This window comes from Bidens hawaiensis, unplaced genomic scaffold, assembly GCF_021521415.1.
Source record: "Bidens hawaiensis isolate Kalapana, Puna unplaced genomic scaffold, B.hawaiensis_p1.1 tig00020115_1, whole genome shotgun sequence".
In the NCBI taxonomy this organism is placed as follows: Eukaryota; Viridiplantae; Streptophyta; class Magnoliopsida; order Asterales; family Asteraceae; genus Bidens; species Bidens hawaiensis.
In genome coordinates, this window is record NW_027493057.1 from 183,454 (window position 1) to 206,857 (window position 23,404).

Genomic DNA, 23,404 nt, shown 5'->3' on the forward strand with positions numbered 1-23,404 from the left:
TGATCGAATTGGTGTAAATTCTAGTTCATGTAATTTTCCCTTTTAACTTTCTTTTTTGGTGGATTCTTTCCGAGTTGTGGAGGTGGCTTTGTAGGTGTTTGTTTGGCTGTTTATAAAAGTTCACAGTTCGAAAAAAAAACACATCTTTCAGACACAATTAGATCATATTGGTTGTGGGTTTATATATTAATGAGTGTAAATGAGTAAATTTATATGGAAAGGGTAGTGTTTTAAAAACCGGTTCAAACCGGCCGCTTGAACCGATTAAACCGGATTTTGCATAGCTTAGAGTCCGGTATTTTTGACCGGTTTGCCAGAATATCGTATCGGCGGTTTTTGTCTAAAATACCGGTTTTTACCCGCAAACCGGTTTTAAGTGCAAGAAATTTTTGATATTTGCGGGCCATATTTTTTCAAAACTACTTTTAACCAAACAATTAACATTTAAACGTGTAAACTTTATGACTATATTTTAAAATTTGAGTGCTTTTGCATTATTTTTTTAATATGGATTAACTTTTGGATTATTTTTTGTTATGGAATCATTTTGTTTTGGGTTATTTTTGGATTGAAGTTATATTTATAGGAAATTATAAGGTAAACTATTCAACCGGTTGAACCACTCGGTATAACCCGGTTCAACCGGTTGTACCATTTTTTAGCCCAATATGGTACAAGTAAAATACCGGTTTTTAAAACATTGGGAAAGGGTATATATGTAATTGATTTGTTAAGGTTGGGGATATATGTAATTATGTGCCTTATTAAGGGGAAATATGTAAAAATCTCAAATCTTATTTGGTTAGAGTAGCTTGAAGTTTTTAAGTCAGGAGAAAAAAGATTGAAGCTAAAAGCTCCAATATCTTTTAGAAAAGCTACAAGTTTTTAGTATTTCAAATTTTATAATTTTGTACTTAAACTTTCATAATCTTTTGTTAATTCATATAATAATTACATATTTAACTCATATTCAAAACCAACTACCCCCATGACTTATTAAAAGACCATAACTTTTTCACACGCTAATATTTTTTTAAAAAAATTGCATCATAAAAACGAGTATTATATTTTCTTTAATTCGAGTACCATAGTGTTATACTTCTTTAACTATAAAAAATTAACATATTATGTGAATATTGGTTAGGATCGACAACAAGTCGAGTCAGGCAAGCCCGGGTCGTGTGTAAGACCAAAATAGGGTCGGAATGAGTCGATGCAAAAAGGACTAATTAAGTTCGGTTCATGTTGATATGGTTTTGAGTCAAAAGGGGTCAAGTCAAAATATGTTTCGAATTAGAACGATACACCGCGTGAGCACCCAGCTAGTTTTGTTAAAAGTTCCAGCTACTCTACCAAACACCTAAATATTTCTAATAAGCTGCAGTTTCTAGCACCAGCCAGCTAGCTAGTTTTGCCAAATATATCCGGAAACTACACCGAAACAACTAGTGTCTCCTCATTTGTTAATTTATAAAGAGCTACCCAGAATGTAACCGAATGAACCGGTTAGGGTTCTCCTCTCTCCACCCACTAGTGGAAGGAAGGAAGCAAAAGCATGGCTTGTTTCAGCTTACGCCCAATTACCTTCCCTACAATCGATAATAATAAAAATACTATCGGATTTACGACATCTTCTTATCCTCGTCGTCGGCGACTAGTATGTGCGGCTGCTACTCCTGACTATTATAAAGTTCTCAAGGTTCCCAAGAAGGCTACTTTGCAGGAGATTAAATCCTCTTATCGAGCTCTTGCTCGTAAGGTAGGTATTATTATTATTATGCTCTGTTTTTGTTTTTGTTTTTGTTTTCATTTAACCTAACCTATTTATTCTGTTACAACAGTATCATCCTGATATGAACAAGACTGATGGAGCAGAGGATAAGTTCAAACAAATAAGTGCTGCATATGAGGTAGCTCCCTATCCATTTTATTACAACTAATTCATTAACTAACTAACCAATCTGTTATGTGGTAGGTCTTATCTGATGAAGAGAAACGATCAGCATATGATCGTTTTGGTGAGGCTGGCTTACAAGGGGGACATGAATATCATGCCTCTCAGGGGGTTGACCCCTTTGATGTGTTTGGGGATTCAAATGGCTTTTTTGGAGAAAATACTTTCAGTTTTAGAACCCAAGCCCTAAACATTTGGTAATCAATCATCCAATCCACAAGGTTACTCTTTAACGAATCTTAAACTCCGATATGCTACAAAGAAAGAAAGAAAGATGTTGTAAACCTACCTACTTTTAGGACTTGTTTGTTCTAAGCTACAGTTTGTTGACTTGTTGTTTCATTAATGTTCAGGCAAGATATCTATTTGAGCTTTCAAGAGTCGATTTTTGGAGCTAAACGTGACATTGAAGTTAACTGTCTTGAGACATGCGATCATTGTGGCGGAACAGGAGCTAAGTCAAGCAGTTGTATAAAATCATGTGAGCGTTGTAAAGGCAGAGGAGCGGTTGTTGAAACTCAGAAAACACCATTTGGAGTCATGTCTCAGGTAATTTACTCTTTTACCCTTGGGTACTAAAACAACCACTGATTGATTTAACTTTTTTTTTCATTCTAGGTATCTAGTTGCTCAATGTGTGGTGGTGATGGTAAGATTATAATTGAACATTGTAAGTATTGTGGAGGCAAAGGTGAAGTACAGTCACGAAGAACTGTGAAAGTGGTGATTCCACCTGGCGTGAATGATGAAGCCACCATGTGAATGGAAGGAGAGGGTAATGTTGACAAAAACAGGTGACAATAGTAGATTAATAATCATGTGTGTCAGTAAATAATGTAGAAAGATTCAAATAACTTTAGTTATAATGTATTCTTGTTTTTGCTTGATTTTCAATGCAGGAATAGAGTTGGTGATTTGTATTTAGTCATTCACGTTATCCAAAAAAAAGGAATACGGAGAGAGGGTCTTCATCTTTACTCAGATGTTAAAATCGATTATTCACAGGCAATATTAGGTACTGTCATTAAGGTAACGTGTGATCTTAGATCACTTAATGTAATTTATGCTTTGTTTGATATGAAACAAGTTAAATATTGCAAGTCATGAGTAAGTAAAATGACATGTTGCACCATCCGCATTTAATGATCAAGATTGTATTGTTGTTGTTATTATTATTATTATTATTATATATAGATAAAAAGCAATGTTTGGTGCCGCAAACTTCTAAGTAACTTGCTATTTTGAGCTTTTAGATAATTTATTTGAAAACAAAACCAATATTATGTGATGGTCTGGTGGTGTTTGTTGCATTTGTTGAGTTTGAAGGGAGTTTGGTACCCAAGTTCAACTCTTCTTAGCCCCATTTTTTGCAAATGTTTTTTTGTTATTTATAATGTGATACCCAAGTTCAAGTCTTCTTAGCTTCATTTTCTCCCCATTTTCTGCCAATGTTTTTTTGTTATTTATAACGTGTATTTTCTTTTTTTTAACGGCAAATTATAATATTGGTTGTTGCTTGTATCTAGAAGTGCACCCTCCTTTATTTTTTTTTATACTTTTAAGTTTGTGCTAATAAGATGTGATATTTGATGTATACAATTTAATAAAATTTATGTTTACGATTTAGTTTCTATATCGTTGATACCGATCGAATTTGTGTCGGCTCATAGCCGAAACACACGGATATAATTTTTTGGTTCGCTGCGGGTTCGATGCTGTAACTCAATACCAACCGAATTTATGTTAGTTCGCCACCGCAACGCTTGGTTTTTTAAGTTTGTTAATTTGTTATATCTACGCCATCAGTATCTAGAGGTGCACCGTTAACAAATTTATTTTTTTATTGACTACGCCATCTGCCCGGCGCAATGCGCTGGGTGTTTTACCTAGTTATTATTATTGTTACTGCTATAATTTACTGTTTTGATCGGTAATCTTTAGATGAGTGTATTTTTTTGCTTTGTAATCCTGAGTTATAATTTGTTTTTTATTTAGGTTGAAACGGTTGAAGGTCTAAAAGACCTTCATGTTCCTTCAGGGATTCAGCCTGGGGAAACCTTAAAACTTTCAAAAATGGGAGTTCCAGATGTCAATAAGCCATCTGTTAGAGGGCATCATCACTTTATTGTGAATATCCAGATCCCAAAATATATCAGGTAAAATTATTATTTTTGGAAAGTTTCTGGGTTTCTTTTAAGTCAAATGACATAACATAAATATGGAACATGCATTTTGTTAGTTTTCAATTTAGGGATCATACTTTTAAAAGTAACATTTAAAGATAATTGTTTTCCAAAGTATAGACCACAAATGTTGTTTTCACCACTATAATGAAAACTGACTCAAAGTATGTTCTTTTAGGATATAATATGGTTCTTTGATCTCAATTGGATTATAATCTACACACCTTTGACTTCTGATTGTCAAAATGATGAGTGCCTGTATATGTGGTAGCTGTTTCTTCTATCATATTGTTCTAAACTTACTAACCAAGTTATCCATGTCCTTGCCATGTCAGCAATGAGGAGCGCCAATTGGTTGAGAAGTTGGCAGAGATACAGAATCATACAATCTATGGTATGCTGTATTTGTTTATTTCTTTCATAAGGTGGCAATGTCAACCTATTTACTTACGAATAATGGGTCAGTTTGGTTATCGTTTATTCTTAACGGGTGAAGTAGGTGTTATAGCCAAAAGGGAAACGTGCCAAATGGGTCAAACTTAAAGCTTCCCTCCTCTAATTATATGTAATGCACTTAGGGGTGTAATCGAGCCGAACCGAGCCTGAGATCAGCTTGTTTTGACTTATGAAAGCTAGAGCTCGGCTTGTTTATGATTTATTAGTTAATTAATTTATATGCATTTATAATTATATATATATATAATTACATAACTAATAGCATGTATAGCCTTACATACGAATGGAAAAATGCAGAAAGAAAATTAAGTATACGATCACTTATAGGAGAGTATCTACCCACTATTTCATTAATTACATAAATCTAATAGCTACCCAATGCCCTAATTTTGTATATAACATAGTAAAAAGTTTTGTATTATAATCAATATTGTTATATAATTCATAAAACAATAAGCTCGAGCTTCATAAGTGAAGCTCAGGCTTGGGCTTGTTTACAAAAAAACACTTATATCAAGGTTCAATCTCGTTTAAGCTTGGCCAGATTTGGGCTTTTAACGAGCTGATCTTGAGTCGTTCACGAGCTGGCCTGGCTTGTTTACACTTATAAACACAGTAACTGATTATAGCAGTGGAGGAAAAAATGTTTGTTGGTCAGCCACGGCACATTTTTATGTCACTAACATCACACCGTTTTAGGCAAAACCTGTTTTACCCGTTACCCAACCCGCTCATCTTTCCACTTCTAATACTGATAAATAAAATAAGGAAGTTGCAAGATGGTATGTGGTGGCAGCGCAACAAATGTAGAGTCCACATGCACTAGCTTTAAGTTCCCTGTCCCCTAAGCCTTGGATTTCAGATGAGTCTATGAGTACTTGTCTTGTCATGAATCTAAATCTGCTAGATAGTGTGTGTTCACCCAGACAATATAGCATCTGCACTAGCTTCTGGTTCTTTTATTCATTTCATTTATTGTACTTTGTTCAGGTGGACACAAAAAAGATTTCTCTTCAAGCAAAAAACCTGCTACATCTTTGTGGAACTCAGTCTGGGCCATGTTAGGGTAAGCTCTCATGTGCTTGTTAATTGTTAGTCACTCTTTTCAGCTACACTTGTGGCTCATGGGACAAATATTATAATGTGATAAGCATATAATATTTTAATATTGCTAAAATAAGTTTAGGAATTAGAGTGTGGGTTCCTTTAGTTATTTATAAGTAGGTGATGAGGGTTTTTTTTTAATATTTCTCTCTGCATTCATTAAACCTAATACGAATTTGTAGGTTTACAACGAAACAAACAGACATGAACGAGACGTGTTCATGATCGTGTTTGTTCATTTTAACTTTAGCCGAACAAACAATCTAACATGAACAACTGAACAGACACGGCATTCTTATTTGTGTTTGTTCGTTAAGAAACTGAACTTGTGTGTGTTCGTTTGTTAATGGTGTAAACGAATGACCATAACTTAGCGAACACCAATGAACATCAATCTATTTGGCCTAAAATATTAATAAAATCATTAATTGTAATGGGTGATATCTTTATTTCATTAAATAGACTAAATTATAATAGGCCTAAAAAATTAATTGAGTGAATACATAACAAACGTAAATAAACAAACGTGAACGAGATAAATGAACGAACGAGTCATGTGTTTACTCGTTGGACGCTTCACCAAACGTTCAGTATGGTTTGTTTATAGGGCCTAAAATTTGCAAATACGTCTAAAGCATTTAATTTCACGAATGTTAACAAATCTATTATACATTTTTCATGACAGGCGCGGACAATCTGGGGATAGATTTGCTTCGACAACCATGTGCATGCCGGTATACCAAAAACGCCAGTCACTTAATTCTCCAACAATGGTTCTTACAGCCATTGTAATTATTATTACATGTATGTTAACCTCGTCATGTAAAAGAAAAAATCCTTAAAAAACCAAACATGTATTATTAGCTTTATAAAATCTTTAGAAATCTTCTCTATGCTGACTCATCACCCCTTATAAAACATACAACAATAGCTTAAATACAAGTATTAATTAATAATCTTAAATCTTAATCTACCAGCAGCCGTATATTAATCCCAACATAATCAAAACCTTGCTAAATCCTGATACTTGTACGATCACTGCATTTGATTTCTTTTTACCATCGTCGTCGTCACTGTCATCGTCACTAATATCTTTCGGGTGATCAAAATTAGCCGGGACCGTGGTGTCAGGCACCGTGTCGTCACCCGACTCTTGACTAACTGGACCAGGGGCCCCGCGTGTTGGTTCTCTTAAACTTGGTGGCAAGCCCTGGCCGTGTGTCACGTTGATACTGAACCGTTGTCCGTTCTCACATTGCTCGCCATCATAATCGCTCGAGAAGAAATAGGTGGGGCCCTCCTTGACCAGCGGGACGGCTACGGTGACGGGGTGGACGGAGCTGGCGGATGGGTCGGGCGAGGCGTATTGGATGGTGTCGTTGTCGAGGGCGTTGCTGTCGTCGCAGAGGTGGTAGATGGTGGAATTGTATGTTTGCACAAGTGTGTGGTTGTTGTCGGTGTTGAAAACTGCATGAATGATAATATAGTAAAGAGTGTTGTGACTTGAAAGAGACATGTAAACTAATCTGTTAAGAGATGATAATGAATAATATACAAATTGTTGTTATTGCTTGTGGTACAATATGCTTTTTAGCTGGCAATCGTGAGAGTTGATAGCAACTGCCCACACATGATATTCTTAACTTTTAACATGGGTGACAGTTGGATTAAAGGATTTGTAAGAGTTAACTGATGACGTACACAACCGTACCTAGTAGATCCCATAATAGCAAAAGCTATTAGCTGATATTTTTTATATTTAAGATATCAACCTTGATTGGAGCATACTCGATACTCAAACTGGTTGGTCAAGCAGTGTTGTTAGTTGGTTGTTTACAATCGAGCCTTGAGTTAAACATGTTTATTGTTTGAATCAGTTATATTCTAAAATGTTTAATTTTAATGCAAACACAAAACTTAGTTGATTATTTGAGTCTGTATATCTAAAAATGTTCAATTACAATGCAAACATAAATCTGGTTATTAAATGCAGTAAATTTGTTATAATGCCATGCCAATTTATTTATTTTTAAAATTAGGTGATTAAAATAAGACATTTATGAATTTTAGTTACTACGTAGTGATTGTTTTTTTTTGTTTTTTTTTAAAATTAACTTGAAGGAGATAATGGTGAAAGAAAATAAGTAAATAATAATCAAATCTCATAACTCAATTTATATAAAGTTAAAGATATCAGAAAAGTAATCAAGATTAATAATATATATGTATATATATATATAGTTTTTATCCCCCGTATTACGGGGTTGTGTTTCTTTTTCGTGTCTAATATTCATATTTTTTTGCATTTTAGTTTTATGTATTATAAAAAAGTTAATAATATACTTAGGGTTTGATGATGAAATAGTTTTACGAATAAATGACATGTTATAACCTGTTTAAAAGCTATGGGTTTGGTGAGACCCATGACCCTCTTATTTTTTTACTATAAAATTGTTTCTTATTATAAATAATATATTTTTCTTAATGAAATTGGATATTAATATTTAGTATATCCCTACTTTATAAGATTTGCATATCAAATACTTGGTGAGATTTATTTTTAAAACAGTGAAATGTTATAACTCGTTTAAGGTTATCTAGGCATGGTGAGACCCATACCATGAATTCGGGTCAAATGCACTTGAAGTCTTCATTTGACAAATAAAACAATATGGTGGCTTGAGTAAATGTAAGATACAATAATAAAGTTTTTAAATGTTTCGTTTATTTACGGGGGTTGTTTTATGTTATTTGTTTCTAATATTTATTTATGTTTTGAATTTTTATTTTTTTTATTGTATGAAAGTTAATAATATACTTGTGATTTGATGATAAATTATTTCACAAATAAATGAGATGTTATAAACCGGTTTAAAAGCTATATGGTTTGATGAGACCCAAAACCCGTTTATTTTTTTTACTATAAAATTGGTTTTTTAATTATAAATAATATATATCATTTTTAAATAAATAATATATTAATTTTTAGTATATCCCTATTTTATAGGATTTTTTATCAAATATTTGGTGGGATTAGTTTTTAATTTAATGAGATGTTATAACCCGTTTAAGAAATATATGGGTTTGATTAGACCCATACCCATGAATTCGAGTCAAATGCATGAGAAGCCTCCATTTAAAAATAAAAGAAATCTGGTGACTCTACAAAAAGGGGAGCAACCACATCACGACACCTAGGATTTTATTGTTTTCGTTTATATATATTATAGATTCATGTTTGTGAAAAAATCCAAAAAGAAAGTTGATTTGATTAAACAATTAGAAAATTTGATTGAATACTTTTCCTGCGATAAAAATTAATTAATCGACTATTGAAGGTCGGTTACAAACCCTGATTTTCAGACATATTAAATGAATTAAAATAATTTCCAGATATAGAAAAAAGCATGTTGCAAAGAATTCAATTATTAATCAGAAGTATCATAAAATTTAGTAAAAGAAAAGAACAAGGGATGAGCAAGCAACATAAACATTCGGTAATCGATCTGTCGGCAAGAAGGAACAGATCACCGAATAAAGGTACGTGTCATTTACACGTAATTTCCTTTTATACCCTTGTATAGATCAGACTATGAATAAATTAGCTAGCTTTCATCATATCCACACAAATTAATTATTAATCATACAAGATAAGATAAATGAACGAATAATGATAAAAAAAAAAAAAGATGGATAAAGAAAAGAAACATACTTAGGAAATCACCAAGAGAGAAGGTCTTAGAAGAAGCCCATTTTTGATAATCCACACTTGGTTTCTCAAGTTTGTCAAACCAACCAAGATCATCTCCCACCGTGAAGTTCTTGTAACCGGAGACTCCACCAGCCATAATTGCCATTGCCACCACCATCCACATCATCTCTCTCTAACTTTGATTGATTCAAGCAATTACAAGAATATGATGCTTTCTTGCTTTGTACACAACCACCCTTTGATGCTCTTCTCATTAAATTCACTATGTCTCTGTGTGTGTGTATATACCGATATATAAAGATATAAGAGAGAGAGTGTGTGTATCTTTTATTTTTGCATAGAATATATCTTTTCTTTTTTGTTATTATATTTTAATATGTTACAATATTCATATTACATATCTGTTGGTAATTCTTCAATAATTACCGACGAAAGATAATCTAAACGAGATGATAGGGCAAACATTATGTTCACTGGCGCTGTACATTATGTTCTCTGTATTAATTTGTTTGTTATGTTTACATTCATTATTCATACAAAATGAAGTTTTGTATAGTTTAAATTAGGGGTGGCAAAACAAACCCAAATGAGCTGTTTTGGGTCAACATGGATGAGGTTAAGATGGGTTGGGGAAATGCTAGTGACTTTTGGTTATGGGTTGGAATGAGTTTGTTTATATATGGGTTAGAATGGACTAAAACAAGTTTCATCCAATTTTATTCTAAACAAAACCCACGAAAAACCGAGAAATCGAAATAGTAACCGAACAGCTACCGAAACCGATCGAAATGAGAAAAAAAAAACCGAACCGGAAAAATTATACCTAGATCAACTCACTCGCATGGCCACCTCCGGTTCAAATAAATGGAAGTGTACGTGTCTGATAATGAGAAACTACCTTTTATATATTATTTAATAAATAATTGTTGGGCACATGCTAGTCTTCAATCAATGCCGACTATTATATATTATATTATAGTTATTAAAAAATTATTAAAATATGTGTCTTGTTTAGATGTTGAAGGCGTTAGTTGAAAGGGCTTACGGAATACGTAACATAATTTTGAAAACAAGTACTAACAAGCATACATGATACATAATTAATTCTTATATCATGTTAGAACTAGGATTAAATCGATATTACTCAAATAACAAAAATAAATTTGACAAAACAAAATGAAGATGGGAATTGAATAACACCCAACTAGTTTTCTTAATTTCGATCACTTATGTGGACACTCCTAGTTACCTGAAAATTCTTATTTTCCACCAACCACGTTGACTTACGACTTGGACATACCCGTTGAACTTACAATTTCGACACATCAATTTGAGCACAATGGGTTGTTCTTACCCCTTGTAATATGAAAAATTGTTTTGAACAGAGTTGGCAGACTTCCTACAGCGAGTTAGCTACATGTCATCTATACAATCTGGGAACAAAGATCTAAGCTTTCTAACTTTACACCATCTTCAAGAAAAAGCACCCGACATTTGGTAGTTGAAGTAGCTACGACCTTCACTTATATTCACGTATACTAAGCCCACAAGCCAACTAAATGGGCACCAATTTGATATTGTCTCCCACGACGATTTCTTAGTCATCCATCTAGGAATTTTGGGATATCGACTCTAACATGTCAATTGTCTAAAAGCTCTAATATCTCTTGTTGTGAGGTCACCTCACATGCCCTACATGGTGCTCTCGATTGACCAAAGGCCAACCATTTTGTCCCCTTTAATGATGTGGCTCATTAATTTCGTTATGTAATACAACTTTCTATAATTATTGAGGTTCTATTAGATGAGATGTATGATTAGCCCGTAAACAACTATTCAACACATATTGAGTAGATCAATATTTAAAGTTTGACTAGTAAAACTGAGCTCAAGAGTAGTTTGAACTGACCAAAGCTATAGCTCTGTCGTTGGACGTCTCGTCTTAAAAGTGACAAAAATGCATGATTGGGACATTCTTTTATTTTCATTTAAGGTTTACGCATTTTTACGTGGTTACCTTAGGTTGGCTTGGTCCTCATTTTATTATGTTTATAGCACCTCAATGTAATTTCGTTTGTTTAGTTAATATATTATTATTTAATAGAAAACAAATGAATAAAAACTCAATTATTATAACGTATCAATGTATATGAATCAATAATGTACAAAATGTGTTATATAAGAAACAACCATTAATTATTAAACGCATCATCATCATATCATTATTCATTAGTTATAATATTTTATTACTTATCAAAAGTAAACTTGATTATCTCAATCAAGTCCTTCAACATGTGAAGGAGGCGACAATAATGTGATATCCTCGGTGTACTTGCTTGCACAAAAAAAGAAAAGGCTTCTTCAATGCATACCCATGTTATGATTATTCAATTTTATTGTACCTCTTTCTCAACTTATGTATATTAATAAAATCGGGTAAATATATAGGTCCTATAAGTCCTTCAAATGTCACAACATAATCCCAATGGTAATAGAGAGGATCCATCGATACTTGCAAAAAAAAATTGTCGATGAAAGAAAGTCTGTTTATTTGAAGGAAAACGTCAATTGGTCTTTTTGAATATCATTGGCTTGAAAGAACACATGAGTTTAATAAAATGTAAACTTTTTAAGGTTGGTATGGGGTAATAGAATGAACAAGATAATAGAATAGATGAGGTAACAGAATGGACATATGAATGAAATAGACCATAATATTTTCATTGAAATGCTTGGTTACCACGTGAAATCATTACTTTGTGTTGTTTGCTATACAAGAAAAGACGTAAGAATAAAATAAAAAAGGCAGTGAGTGACGGTTGTGACGATGTGATGGTGGAGAGCGGCGGGTGGCAGGCGAAATGGATCCATGGGCTTATTAGACCACCCACTATGGGGCGTGGTCAGCTGATGTGGCGGGCGCCAATGGGCGCAGAACACCGCCGTGGGGCGCGGTCCAACCAAGGGCGCCAAAGGTTGGGTAATTCCAACGGCCGGCGCGGTTTGAAAATTTGGTGCCCCCCCCCCCCCTCCAAAGTTCATAAACGGCTACTTTTAGAAAAAAAATTAATTATTTTTATTTATAAATACTAACCCATTTTATCATTTTTTACTCAAACAAATACCAAATTTCAATCAAATTTCACTAAAAAAGTCTCTAAACTCTATACCATGGATCCCTTCTCACATTTCACAAGCTCGAGCTCAAACCCGAACCCAAACCCGAACACGAGCTCGAGCTCAAACCCTAACCAAAACGTGAACACCAACCCAAACCCGTGGGATCCGGCTCAAAGGTGGTGGGCTAGTATGCTTGCAAACAACAATGACCCTACCAACCCTTTCAATGCCAACCAGCACTTTCTATGCCAATCAGCATCTACCCACCATGCCTCCAAACGTACAACCGTTTCCCAACGATATGTTTTATCGAATGCCAATGCCGTTTATGCCTCCGCCACCCCAAACCCAAACACCCCAAACCCCAATACCTCGAATCATGTATTTTATTATTTATAAGTTTAATTATGTTTGATTTTTATTATTTAGTTTAATATAGTTTGTATTTTATTATTAAACTTTGTTGGTTTATTAAATTAAAAAAAAAAATAAAAATTGAGGGGCTTCGAAGCCCCCTCTATTGAGGGGCATCTTTGGGGTGGGGCTTTGAAGCCCCCCAGTGCCCACGTGACGCTGACGTGGCACTGGGGAGGAGTTTCGAAGTCCCTCATCATAGAGGATGGTCTTAGGGAGGGCCAAAGCCCACCGCCCAACACTAACATGTGGTCTCCAATCATAATTTATACTGTAATAAATAGCTCAATTATCTTGTTTTAGTCTAAATGTTTATCTTAAAAAACTAAATCCAATGCCAAAACCAATTAAAATCTAATCCAAATTGTTTAATTTAGTTTTTTTAATGCACCATGCTATCATTATTCAAATTATGCTTCCTAGACCTAAATGCCGCTTCGATTTATCATATTCTGCCTCCCATCGCGTCACGTCATCAAACTACCATCATCGCCTCACTTCTGACGGCGCCAACCACCGTTTTGTATCCCCCCCACCCACATAAAAAAATATATATATTGTGTATCCTCCTCTAACCGATGATGATAGTTGGTGGTGGTGGACGATGATGGCGACAGTAGTGGTGGAAAGGTAGTGGATGTGATGTAGGTGAAATATGAAATGTATTGAAAAAAATAATAAAACAATAAACGAATTTTAGATGTTTTATAAATAATGGAATCAATGAGTTCATAGATGATTTCATTTTATAAGTCAACCACTTTTTTTTTCCTTTCATATGATCCATTCTAGTCCATGCTATGTATCAAACACTCTTATCTAATCGAAGTGAATTGATTTTTCACAAGAAAAATGTATTTTACCAATAAATGACTGATCTTATTATTTCTATAATTAGTTTAAAAGAGACACAGGTAATTTTTGTAAAGATAACACGTGGTGTGTAAAATTAATGGTATGTAAAAAGGTTTATGTGTACTTTTCGACCGTGAAATTTTGATTCCGCAATTATATATGTTAACGAGATCTAGAAAATAGTTTACCTTTTCGTATGCGTTGAATTAGTGTCAAATGTCGTTAATAGATATATGGGATGATTTTTAAAAAGGCGTATCATTTTTAAGTTAAGCATCGGCGCTTATTTCTTGTTATGTTCAAACGATTTATCTTAATATTATTTTGGTTTTACTTAGTCATACATTAGCAACTATTATATGCTAATGATATAATTCATCTAAATCAGTAACACTATTTAACAAATTACATTCATCATTGGATAAATGAGTTGGTGCCACAATCCCTAGAAAATAGGTCGTGTGATTTCTGCCATATTAGCAATGTTTTAAAAACCTGTATTTTAGTTGTACCGGATTAGGCTAAAAAATGGTACAACCGGTTGAACCGGTTTATACCTGGAGGTTCAACCGGCTGAATAATTTGTCTTATAATTTCCTATCATGTAACTTTAATCCAAAAATAACCCAAAACTAAATGATTTATATAACAAAAAAATAATCTAAAAGTTAATCCATAATAAAAAAAATAATGCAATACACTCAATTTTAAAAAAGTAGTCCTAAAGTTTACACGTTTGAATGTTAAATGTTGGGTTAAAAATAATTTTGAAAAAATATATGAAGCAAATATCAAAAACTTATCGGGCTTAAAACCGGTTTGCTGTAAAAACCGGTATTATAGACAAAAACCGCCGGTACGATGTTCTAGCAAACCGGTCAAATATATCGGACTTAAAATACCGGCCTAGTGTGCGAAATTCGGTTTAACCGGTTCAACCGGGCGTTTTGAACCGGTTTTTAAAACACTGCATATTAGCGACTGATATTACCAAGGGATCGACTGATATTACCAAGGGATCACTAAACAACGGATTTTGAAGGCAATTTTCCTTATTTTTCCGTTTACCATTTTTTGCTCCGGATTTGAATAGGAGAGATTTTATGGCTTTGACCCATTTCTATCAGACTTTGAACTAACTTATTCATATTTAATTGTAAAGAAACGCCTCTCTCAATCTTTATTGTATGAATGGTTAATTTATGAGAAGTTTTGCGAAATCTCATAAGTATTGATCTATACATTTGACTGAAATGCTTGATCATCGTAGTAGTAAATATGCATAGTGGAATTACATAACCAAGCTAGTGGTTGTGTAATTGTGTTGAAACATTGATTATATATATATATTTTTTTTCTTCATAAAAATACATATAATTTTTTTTATTTCAAGTCTAGCAGGATGTCGGGCATGTGGCTTACCCTGCCATACCCTAAGGTTCGGATTCCCTTGACAAGAAGTTATACTAAGTCCTTAAAAAAGATTATGACCAGATACACTCAACCCGACATATATTATAGTTAAGTGTATTCAGATTTTAGTATATTTAAAACATAGTAGAAATTATTTTTTACAGTAATAATAATAACTCAACCCGACACTTCACTAGTGGTGTATATATATTGCATATTAAAAGAAAATATAGATTGTGTTTAATAGTAATAATAACAGCAGCGGTATTTCTTACCTTTAATTATTTTCAGTGGTGGATTCAGAATATTTTTTCAGTGGGTTCACAATTCGGGTTGGCTTGAGGGTTCGGATCGGGTTCGATTTTCGGATCATTTCGATGGTTCTGGCCGATTTCACGGCTCGGTTGGTAAAGGTTTATCACTTATACATACGATACAAAAAGAAAACAGTTTCATTAAAAGCTAGTTTTATACTCATCCCAGTACAGGTTTCCAAAATTAATAATAGTCAAAATTATCAAACACGCACACCCAAATAAACTTACAAACTGAATGGACACTAACAAGCGTGACAAAAACAGTTAACAGTGTCAATTTATGATGCATGATCGTGGACTTTTGCCTAAATCGGTGGGGTTACGCAAAAAAACTCCTCAAGCTTGACTATTGGCCCGGTTCATTATATGGACTTGGATCCCTCAAGACTAAATATTCAATTTATTCAATTTTTCATCAAGTGACATATAGTTAATTAATAAAATTTCATGTCTTACAGTATAACAACTGTATGTGATGTGCAGAAAGAGGTGTAACGAGAGAGCTGGGTAATAGAAAACCTGATAAGTAATTAGGTAAGCAGTTAAAAAAATTAAGAAAATACCAAAGAAAGAGGGATTTGAACCCAGGTTTTGATAACAGAAGTTGCAGTGTGTTTACCACTACCCCATTGTTCCAATTTGCCTATGGGTTCACTCATAATTTATATATGGGTTCACTTTCATATATGACATAGATTTTTTCTATAAAATCCGAAACTTAGTGGATTCCCGTAAACCCGCACCCACATACCTAAATCCGCCCCTGATTATTTTAAAAAATTCTAAAACTATAAATATATTATGTATTTATATTTGGAAGACATTTATAAGTTTGAGTATATAATATATAAAGTTAAATATATATCACCCTTAAAATATTAAACAATTAATTCAGTGGTTGGAGAAGAGGAAGATGAGTTAGAAACATGCAAGAGAAAATTCCCAAAATAGCTCAGTTAGTGTTTCCAAGTTTATCACCCATAATTCAAGTTTCCAATTTTAGCTTTTTGTTATCCCGTCGCCGGCGACATGATAGAGAACACCGACTATGCGTTACCGAAACAAATAAGATAACGACACGTGGCCGGAATAGGTCGTCGACGATGAGTTAGTGGATAACGCATCACCGCGACCCTACGTTAGCAACATAACGCATCGCAGCTATCCTACGTTACGTTAGCAACATAACGCATCGCTGCTACCCTACGTTGACACATGGCCGGAATCTGTGTTGACGATGCGTTATGTTGCTAACGTAGGGTAGCGGCGATGCGTTATGTTGCTAACGTAGGGTAGCGGCGATGCGTTATGTTGCTAACGTAGGGTAGCCGCGATGCGTTATCACTAACGCATCGTGGAACCCTTGTGTTGTCATAACAAGGTAGCAGCAACATAACGCATCGCCGCTACCCTACGTTAGCAACATAACGCATCGTCAACCCTATGTTATACGTGCGTTATGTTGCTAACGTAACGTAGGGTAGCAGCGATGCGTTATCCACGTGTCGTTATCCTATTCCGGCCAGATTCCCTTAATTTAATGGTATGCATTAGCTACGTGTCTTTCAATTACGTACACTCTTGTTCTTTCAGTAATGATTTAAGTTTTCATTTGGAAAGAAATTAAAAGGTGTTCCTATCGAGACACCATCCAATCCATCAACATCTTTATTAATACAAAACTAAAAAAAGAAATCGTTCTAGCATAAAGATTTAGAAGAAGAAGAATTGTTTTTATTCTAAAGAAAACACAAGGGCTTTAGTTGCCGAAATTTGTATTGAGGACATAAGATTTGTGAGATAACATGAAAAATGATGGTACATTGTTATGTTAGTGATGGATTGCATACTAGAAAAGAACGATAGTAATAAAATTAACAAGTTAGTTACGCTAGCAGTAATGCTATATATACAGTACCAATTTGACGGCATATATATTATATAAGACCTAACTAAAATAGTATGAGAGCCGCATCTGTGACCTTGTGAAAGTCTATTAGTACGGATCATGTTTTCTAGCTCATCCTAAACGTCTTTTAAGTGTGAAAAAAATAAAAAGAAAAGTGTAAGAAAAGACGAAAAAGAAAGAGAGAAATTGTTGACCACTTCTTATTGTTTTGTGCCCATATATATTTGTTCATTTGTGGTGAAAAAATGATCACTTACCCTACAATTCATTCGTTGAGGTTAGGAAGGTATTATTGACATGGTTAATTAATTAACTTAAAATGGACTTAACCGTGTGAAACAATAAAATCCAGAAAATTTAACGGTTTTGGACACTGAACCCCCAAACCAGAACGGCCGGATACACCGGGTTCCAGTTTATTAAAGAAAGCCTATTTGGAACGGACCGCTTTCACCTCTGCCTGGTTAAAACCAGAACCAACCAAATACCGATAAAAAAAGCAAACCGGTTAAAATTCTGAAACTACCCGAAACTGAGCCCGACCCTACCTGGTTCTTGACTAGTTGTACGCTAGTATGTTTTGTGTCTTTACTTATTATACATATATTTTTTTTATTATAAATATATTTTTTTGAGACTTCTTTATAGACAAAAAAGGATTTAAGCTTGGGATATGTTAGTTGCATTTTTTAAGAACATCTTATAGCATTTTAACATTAAATTTTCATCACATATAATGCATTTGTCATATCAAAATCTTATTATTGTGCAAAACAGGATTAATTTTTATAGATGCGGATTGATTGCGAGAGAAGACAATGGGTATTAGAAAGAACCGGAGAAACGAGTTTGAACGGTTGGTTTATGTTAAACATAAGATAAAGAAATACATATTTCTTCCTAGTCATTTTCGGGACTTCTGTTGACGTACAAACAAATTCAACAAATGAAGATGGGCCATGAATCAATTAGTAACAGCAAATTTATAAACCGGACTGAATGCCCGATTTCTTAGCCAAACAGGTTTAGCTCTAACCTGTACTGACTAGCGTTTAACCAAACCAAACCGGTTTAAAACCCAAATTGGTTTGAGTCAAAAAAACATTTTGTACACCTCTAGTTAAAGCTATCAAAACCTTGTGGGCTTTTGTTTTCTGTGGCCTGAACGTTGGGCCAGTAAATTGGTGAGTTGGTAGAGAATTTCAATAGGGAATTTGAAGGAGAGAACGAAGGCAGGTTTCAACGGCTGACAAAAATTTAAGATCATTGACGGCTTTGAAATATAGAAATTTTGGATTTTAATTCGAGTTTAATTAATTTTTGGTAATTCCATGTTTTAACTTTTATTTAGTTTGATTGATTTACCCGTCATATTCGGGTAAATAAAGTTTAGTACTATTGATTGGTCTCTTTGATTTTAGGTTTATTTGGTTCGATCATCCACACATTAATGAACAAACCATTAATTTTATTTATTTTGCTGTGGCAGTTAATACTATGAAAGTGAAAGATCGCTCAATTCTCATCTCCTTCAGTTGCCCATTTAATCTTGGCCCATTTAAAAAGTGAAAGAACGCCCGAAAGTTTTAATCACCTCCTCCCAAAAACCTATACCAACTTCCACCAGTTTCCGTTTTTTAACCAAAATTTCCAAGCTGGTTATTTTTAAGCCTTAAGCGAGGCCAAGGGCCACAAGCCAAGAAAGTCAACCTCATAAGCAATGACCTAAGACTACTCCTATTGGCAATTTCATAATGAGATTAGTGGGCCCAAAGTTTAAAAAAAATTGAAAAAGAAAATTTACTAATCTAGATTGGCAATTTGGGTTGGTAGAGCAAACCAAAATTGCAATCCAAACTAACCCCCATTAACTTAATTATTCAATTAACTTTTAATATTCAAACTAAAAAAAATAATTAAATACACGATATTTCTTAAAAAAAATTATAAACATTCCAACATAAATTTTATTTAAAACAGACTTCGTTAAAAAAAAAATACTTTTTTTAAGTTGGGATGGGTTGTGAATGTGTGTAAAAGATTGGGATGAATTAAATGAGAAATAAATTTTATAATTATAATGTGAGATTGAGATGGTTGATGAGATAGTCTAAATCCTTAATACCCAAGAAACCTCTACCAAACAACATTAATTGCCAATATCCAAACATCACACATCCAACAACAAAGCTATAAAACAATAAATGTATAACTAATTACGAATTTCTACTCATCCAAACTGTAAACATCAACAGAACATATGTTATATTACAAAACAAGAAAAACACCATAGTTTTTCGCATTACAGATACACCCTTCAATCAAATATACATGAGTGTTGAATTTCATCAACAGTAACATACATCCCCACTTAACTGCTTATTCAACATGATATCCGAGCTTTTTACACCACGGCATATGATTATCTGTTCTACAACAAAGGATCATGAGGGTAAGTCAGCCCACATACAACACGAATGGTTATCTAGAGCCATTGGGCTCTCACGTAAGACACGCACATCACAAATCTTCGTGGCGCACTAGTCTCATGCGATCCAATACCTCAAGATACACATCAATGTTCTCCGTGGACTAAACTACCTTCATAATCATTTGTTATAAACAAATATTCATACACCGTGACATAAAAAGCTCTAACATCATGTCATACAAGAATCAACATCTCTATTTATCACTAACTTGTACTAATAACATTATATAAAAACCATAAATTAAAAACCAAAAAAGAAGCTGCTGGTGATCTTCAAACTCATCTCAAATATTCTTTGAATCTAAATAATTTCATATCCAAAGCAACTGAAACAAAAATAATATTTTAATAAATCATAGATTAGAGCTAAAACAAAAGGAAATACAAATATCTAAAATAAAACGACGTCGGATGTATATACCTCTGGATCAGATCTAGGGTTTGGTGAATGCGGCCATGATATTGATCCATCGGCGAATGAGTAAGAAAGTGCTAGGGTTGGTTGGTGTATTTATAATGGTTCGAATATTATTATTTAGTCACTTAAGTGTAGTGTATTTGACGATTTGATCCTTCGTTTTAGTACTATTTGCACCAGGTGTAGGCTCTAAGAAAAACAACAAAAGATGGGAAACGAGAGAACCATGTCCAAACTTCACTATGAACCCTAGAAAATCATTAATATGTTAAATATATATAAACTTTAAAACTATTAATACCAAAAAATAAAGAACCAAGACGGGCTGGGGAGGCGGGGGTTTCAAACCCGCGCCCCCAGTCTCCAGCCAAGCATCCCACACACACGCACCCCAAGCCAACAGAGCTGGGGTGCCAGTTTGTCTATGAATGATGCAGACACTTTAAAAACAGACAAGCACATGCCTAAACTTCACTATGAACCCTAGAAAATCCAATCGATTTAATTTGTTAATGTTAATCAAAGATTTGTTAGGGTTTTTGTACATTTCCCATCTACGAACATAAACCATGAGTCAATTACCTCGTAGGAAGTTTTAAAACTGATTAGTTGAAGACGACAGTGGCGGCTACACTTCGAGATGAACGGACAGGCAAACAACGATGATAAACTAATTGGGTTGAGGGGTTTAGATGACGAGGGTTAGATGCTGCTAATTGTACGTTTAATTGCATTGTTATAAACGATTATATGTATATTAAGTTAGGGTTAGGGTCGGCTAATGTTAATATAAGGAAACGAATAATGTTTGATCGATATACCAAATTGTCATTGTCGGTAGGCCGAATATGATGCGAATATTCGATTTCCCATATCAATTTTATGTGATATAACAACGTATTGAACACGAAATAAAAATGGGTAATTGAAATGATAATATGGATTCGGGTTTGGGGCTGGTTGAACCAGATAGGGTTTTAATATTTTAATATAACTAATATTAATTAATTAATTTGCAGTTTAGCCCCTGCAGTTTGAAATGTAAACATCTTTAGGTAAAACTTGGGTTTGGGGTTAAAATTTGTCAAAGATTGAAAGTTATATATATATATATATATATATATATATATATATATTTAAACAATATCATAATAATTAGTTAACTCAATATACACGATAAAATTTCCCGAACATCAAAATGGGTCGGGTATTTAGTAAAAATGTTAATTTGAAAAGTCCTTGTTGTTACAGTATCCCATACTTAGGGAATTTCGTCCCGAAATTAAGGAATACTGTAAGGCCCCGTTACCGGTTCCTCAGTTTCAACGTTGGATTTACTCATAAACATAGTTTTAAATATAAGAGTTAATTAAAACATTCGCTGAATATTAAAACTTCAACTAGATTATATTACATAGCTTTCAAATCTTGTCATAATAAACATTCAAAGTAGTTTAAACATAAAACTTAGTCTTTAAAATAACATAACATTTCCTTGAGATGTCAGTATCTTCAATTCCATGCCATGTGTTCCACTCAAGCGAGCTGCCTCATCTTACTCACCTGCGTGCATACTAAAATTCAGCTATGCTGAGTGATTTCTAGTTAATCAATTAACATACAATACTTTCACATACTTATACATAAGCATCCATAGATACTTAGTATTTACTTAACCTGCTTAACTTTCTTTAGCATATACTAGAGTATATACTTTCATTCTTTCTTTACTTTCTTTACATCTATTCATACTTTACATTATTCTATTCTGCCTCGAGAGATATAAGGGCTCGATCTCTTTTCTGCCTCGGATATTATTAGGGTCCGGTCCCTATCTGCCTCGAGTATTATTAGGGCTCGGTCTCTTTTCTGCCTCGAATATTATTAGGGTCCGGTCCCTTTCTGCCTTGAGTATTATTAGGGCTCAGTCCCTTTCTTTTGTACCTAACCATCTCTTACATTCATTCATAACATACATACATCATTCATACATTATATATATTGCATTAATATCTGTAATTATAACTTGACGGTACATGCAATATCCGAAGATCGTTCACGTACCGACAAGCAACCTTTCACATATATCATATATGGCATACACTTATCACTTAGGATAAGTGTATTAACTAATCACATCGAGTATGCACACAGCCCCGAAAACATAACAAGGAATGGGGCTAGAACTCACCTGGATCCTGTTTCTTTCTCCGTTAATTGTTAATCCCTTCTTTAATTGAGCTCTGCTAGCTGTATATAAGTTACATGTATCAAAACTTGTCTTATTTGTATTTCAGCCAAAATGACTAAATCTGGTCTAATCCATTGGCCTTGTCTTAAATTACTTTACTTAGAATACTTTCATCCTTAAGTCCTAATGTATTTGAATACATTGTATTCTAATGATCATATTGTAATCTAATGATCACAAAGTAATCCAATGATCACCAAGTAAGCTAAAGATCACAAAGTAATCTAAAGATCACAAAGTGATCGATTTTCATAATAAAGTGATCGATTTTCTCAAAGTAATCAAAACTCAATGTAACCAAGTATAAAGTGATTGATTTTCTCAAAGTGATCGATTTTCTCAAAGTAATCGAAAATCTAATTCGTTACCTTAATTCGTTACATTGAATTTGGATTCGTTAAATCTAATTCATGAGCCTGATTCGTCAACTTGACCAAATTAGTTGACTCAGTTCGTTTGGTAATTAGTTACAATCTAATTCGTGTGACACTGTTCCTGGTTTGTTAGTCAGATAACGTTCAATTCGTTATAATTGATTCGTTATTTTAATTCGTTACAAACACTGTTCACAGTTCGTTATACTTACTGTTCCCAGTTTGTTAACATATTTTCAAGTTTAGTCATTGAAGTTTAATTGATTGTTACTTATCAAGATGGCTGGTTTGTACACATTAGCTTCTCAAAACGTACTTATGCAAATGTTACAATTGGACACTGAAATTGGATCCCATTCCAAGTGTCCTCGATTGATGAAATTTAGTGACTTTGCTAAATGGGAACCTCGTTTTCGTGCTCATCTGGGTTATG

The 23,404-nt window shown here is 33.8% G+C and overlaps 2 protein-coding genes across 2 annotated transcripts; one reads left to right on the forward strand and one right to left on the reverse strand.

Annotated features, from left to right (window-relative positions):
- Positions 1 to 1,555: 1,555 nt before the first annotated feature.
- Positions 1,556 to 6,590, forward strand: LOC143559900 (uncharacterized). Its single transcript, XM_077048333.1, is given in 10 exon segments — positions 1,556 to 1,759; positions 1,842 to 1,910; positions 1,976 to 2,151; positions 2,308 to 2,503; positions 2,573 to 2,748; positions 2,854 to 2,983; positions 3,950 to 4,110; positions 4,473 to 4,531; positions 5,584 to 5,659; positions 6,383 to 6,590. Coding segments are annotated over 10 exon segments (1,404 nt in total). The 3' UTR covers positions 6,540 to 6,590.
- On the reverse strand, positions 6,534 to 9,576 carry LOC143559905 (early nodulin-like protein 18). Its single transcript, XM_077048336.1, has 2 exons — positions 9,410 to 9,576; positions 6,534 to 7,164 (listed from the first exon to the last, which is right to left on the reverse strand). The coding sequence occupies exons 1-2, from the start codon at positions 9,573 to 9,575 to the stop codon at positions 6,668 to 6,670; spliced, it is 663 nt and encodes a 220-aa protein (XP_076904451.1). The 5' UTR covers position 9,576; the 3' UTR covers positions 6,534 to 6,667.
- Positions 9,577 to 23,404: the final 13,828 nt, after the last annotated feature.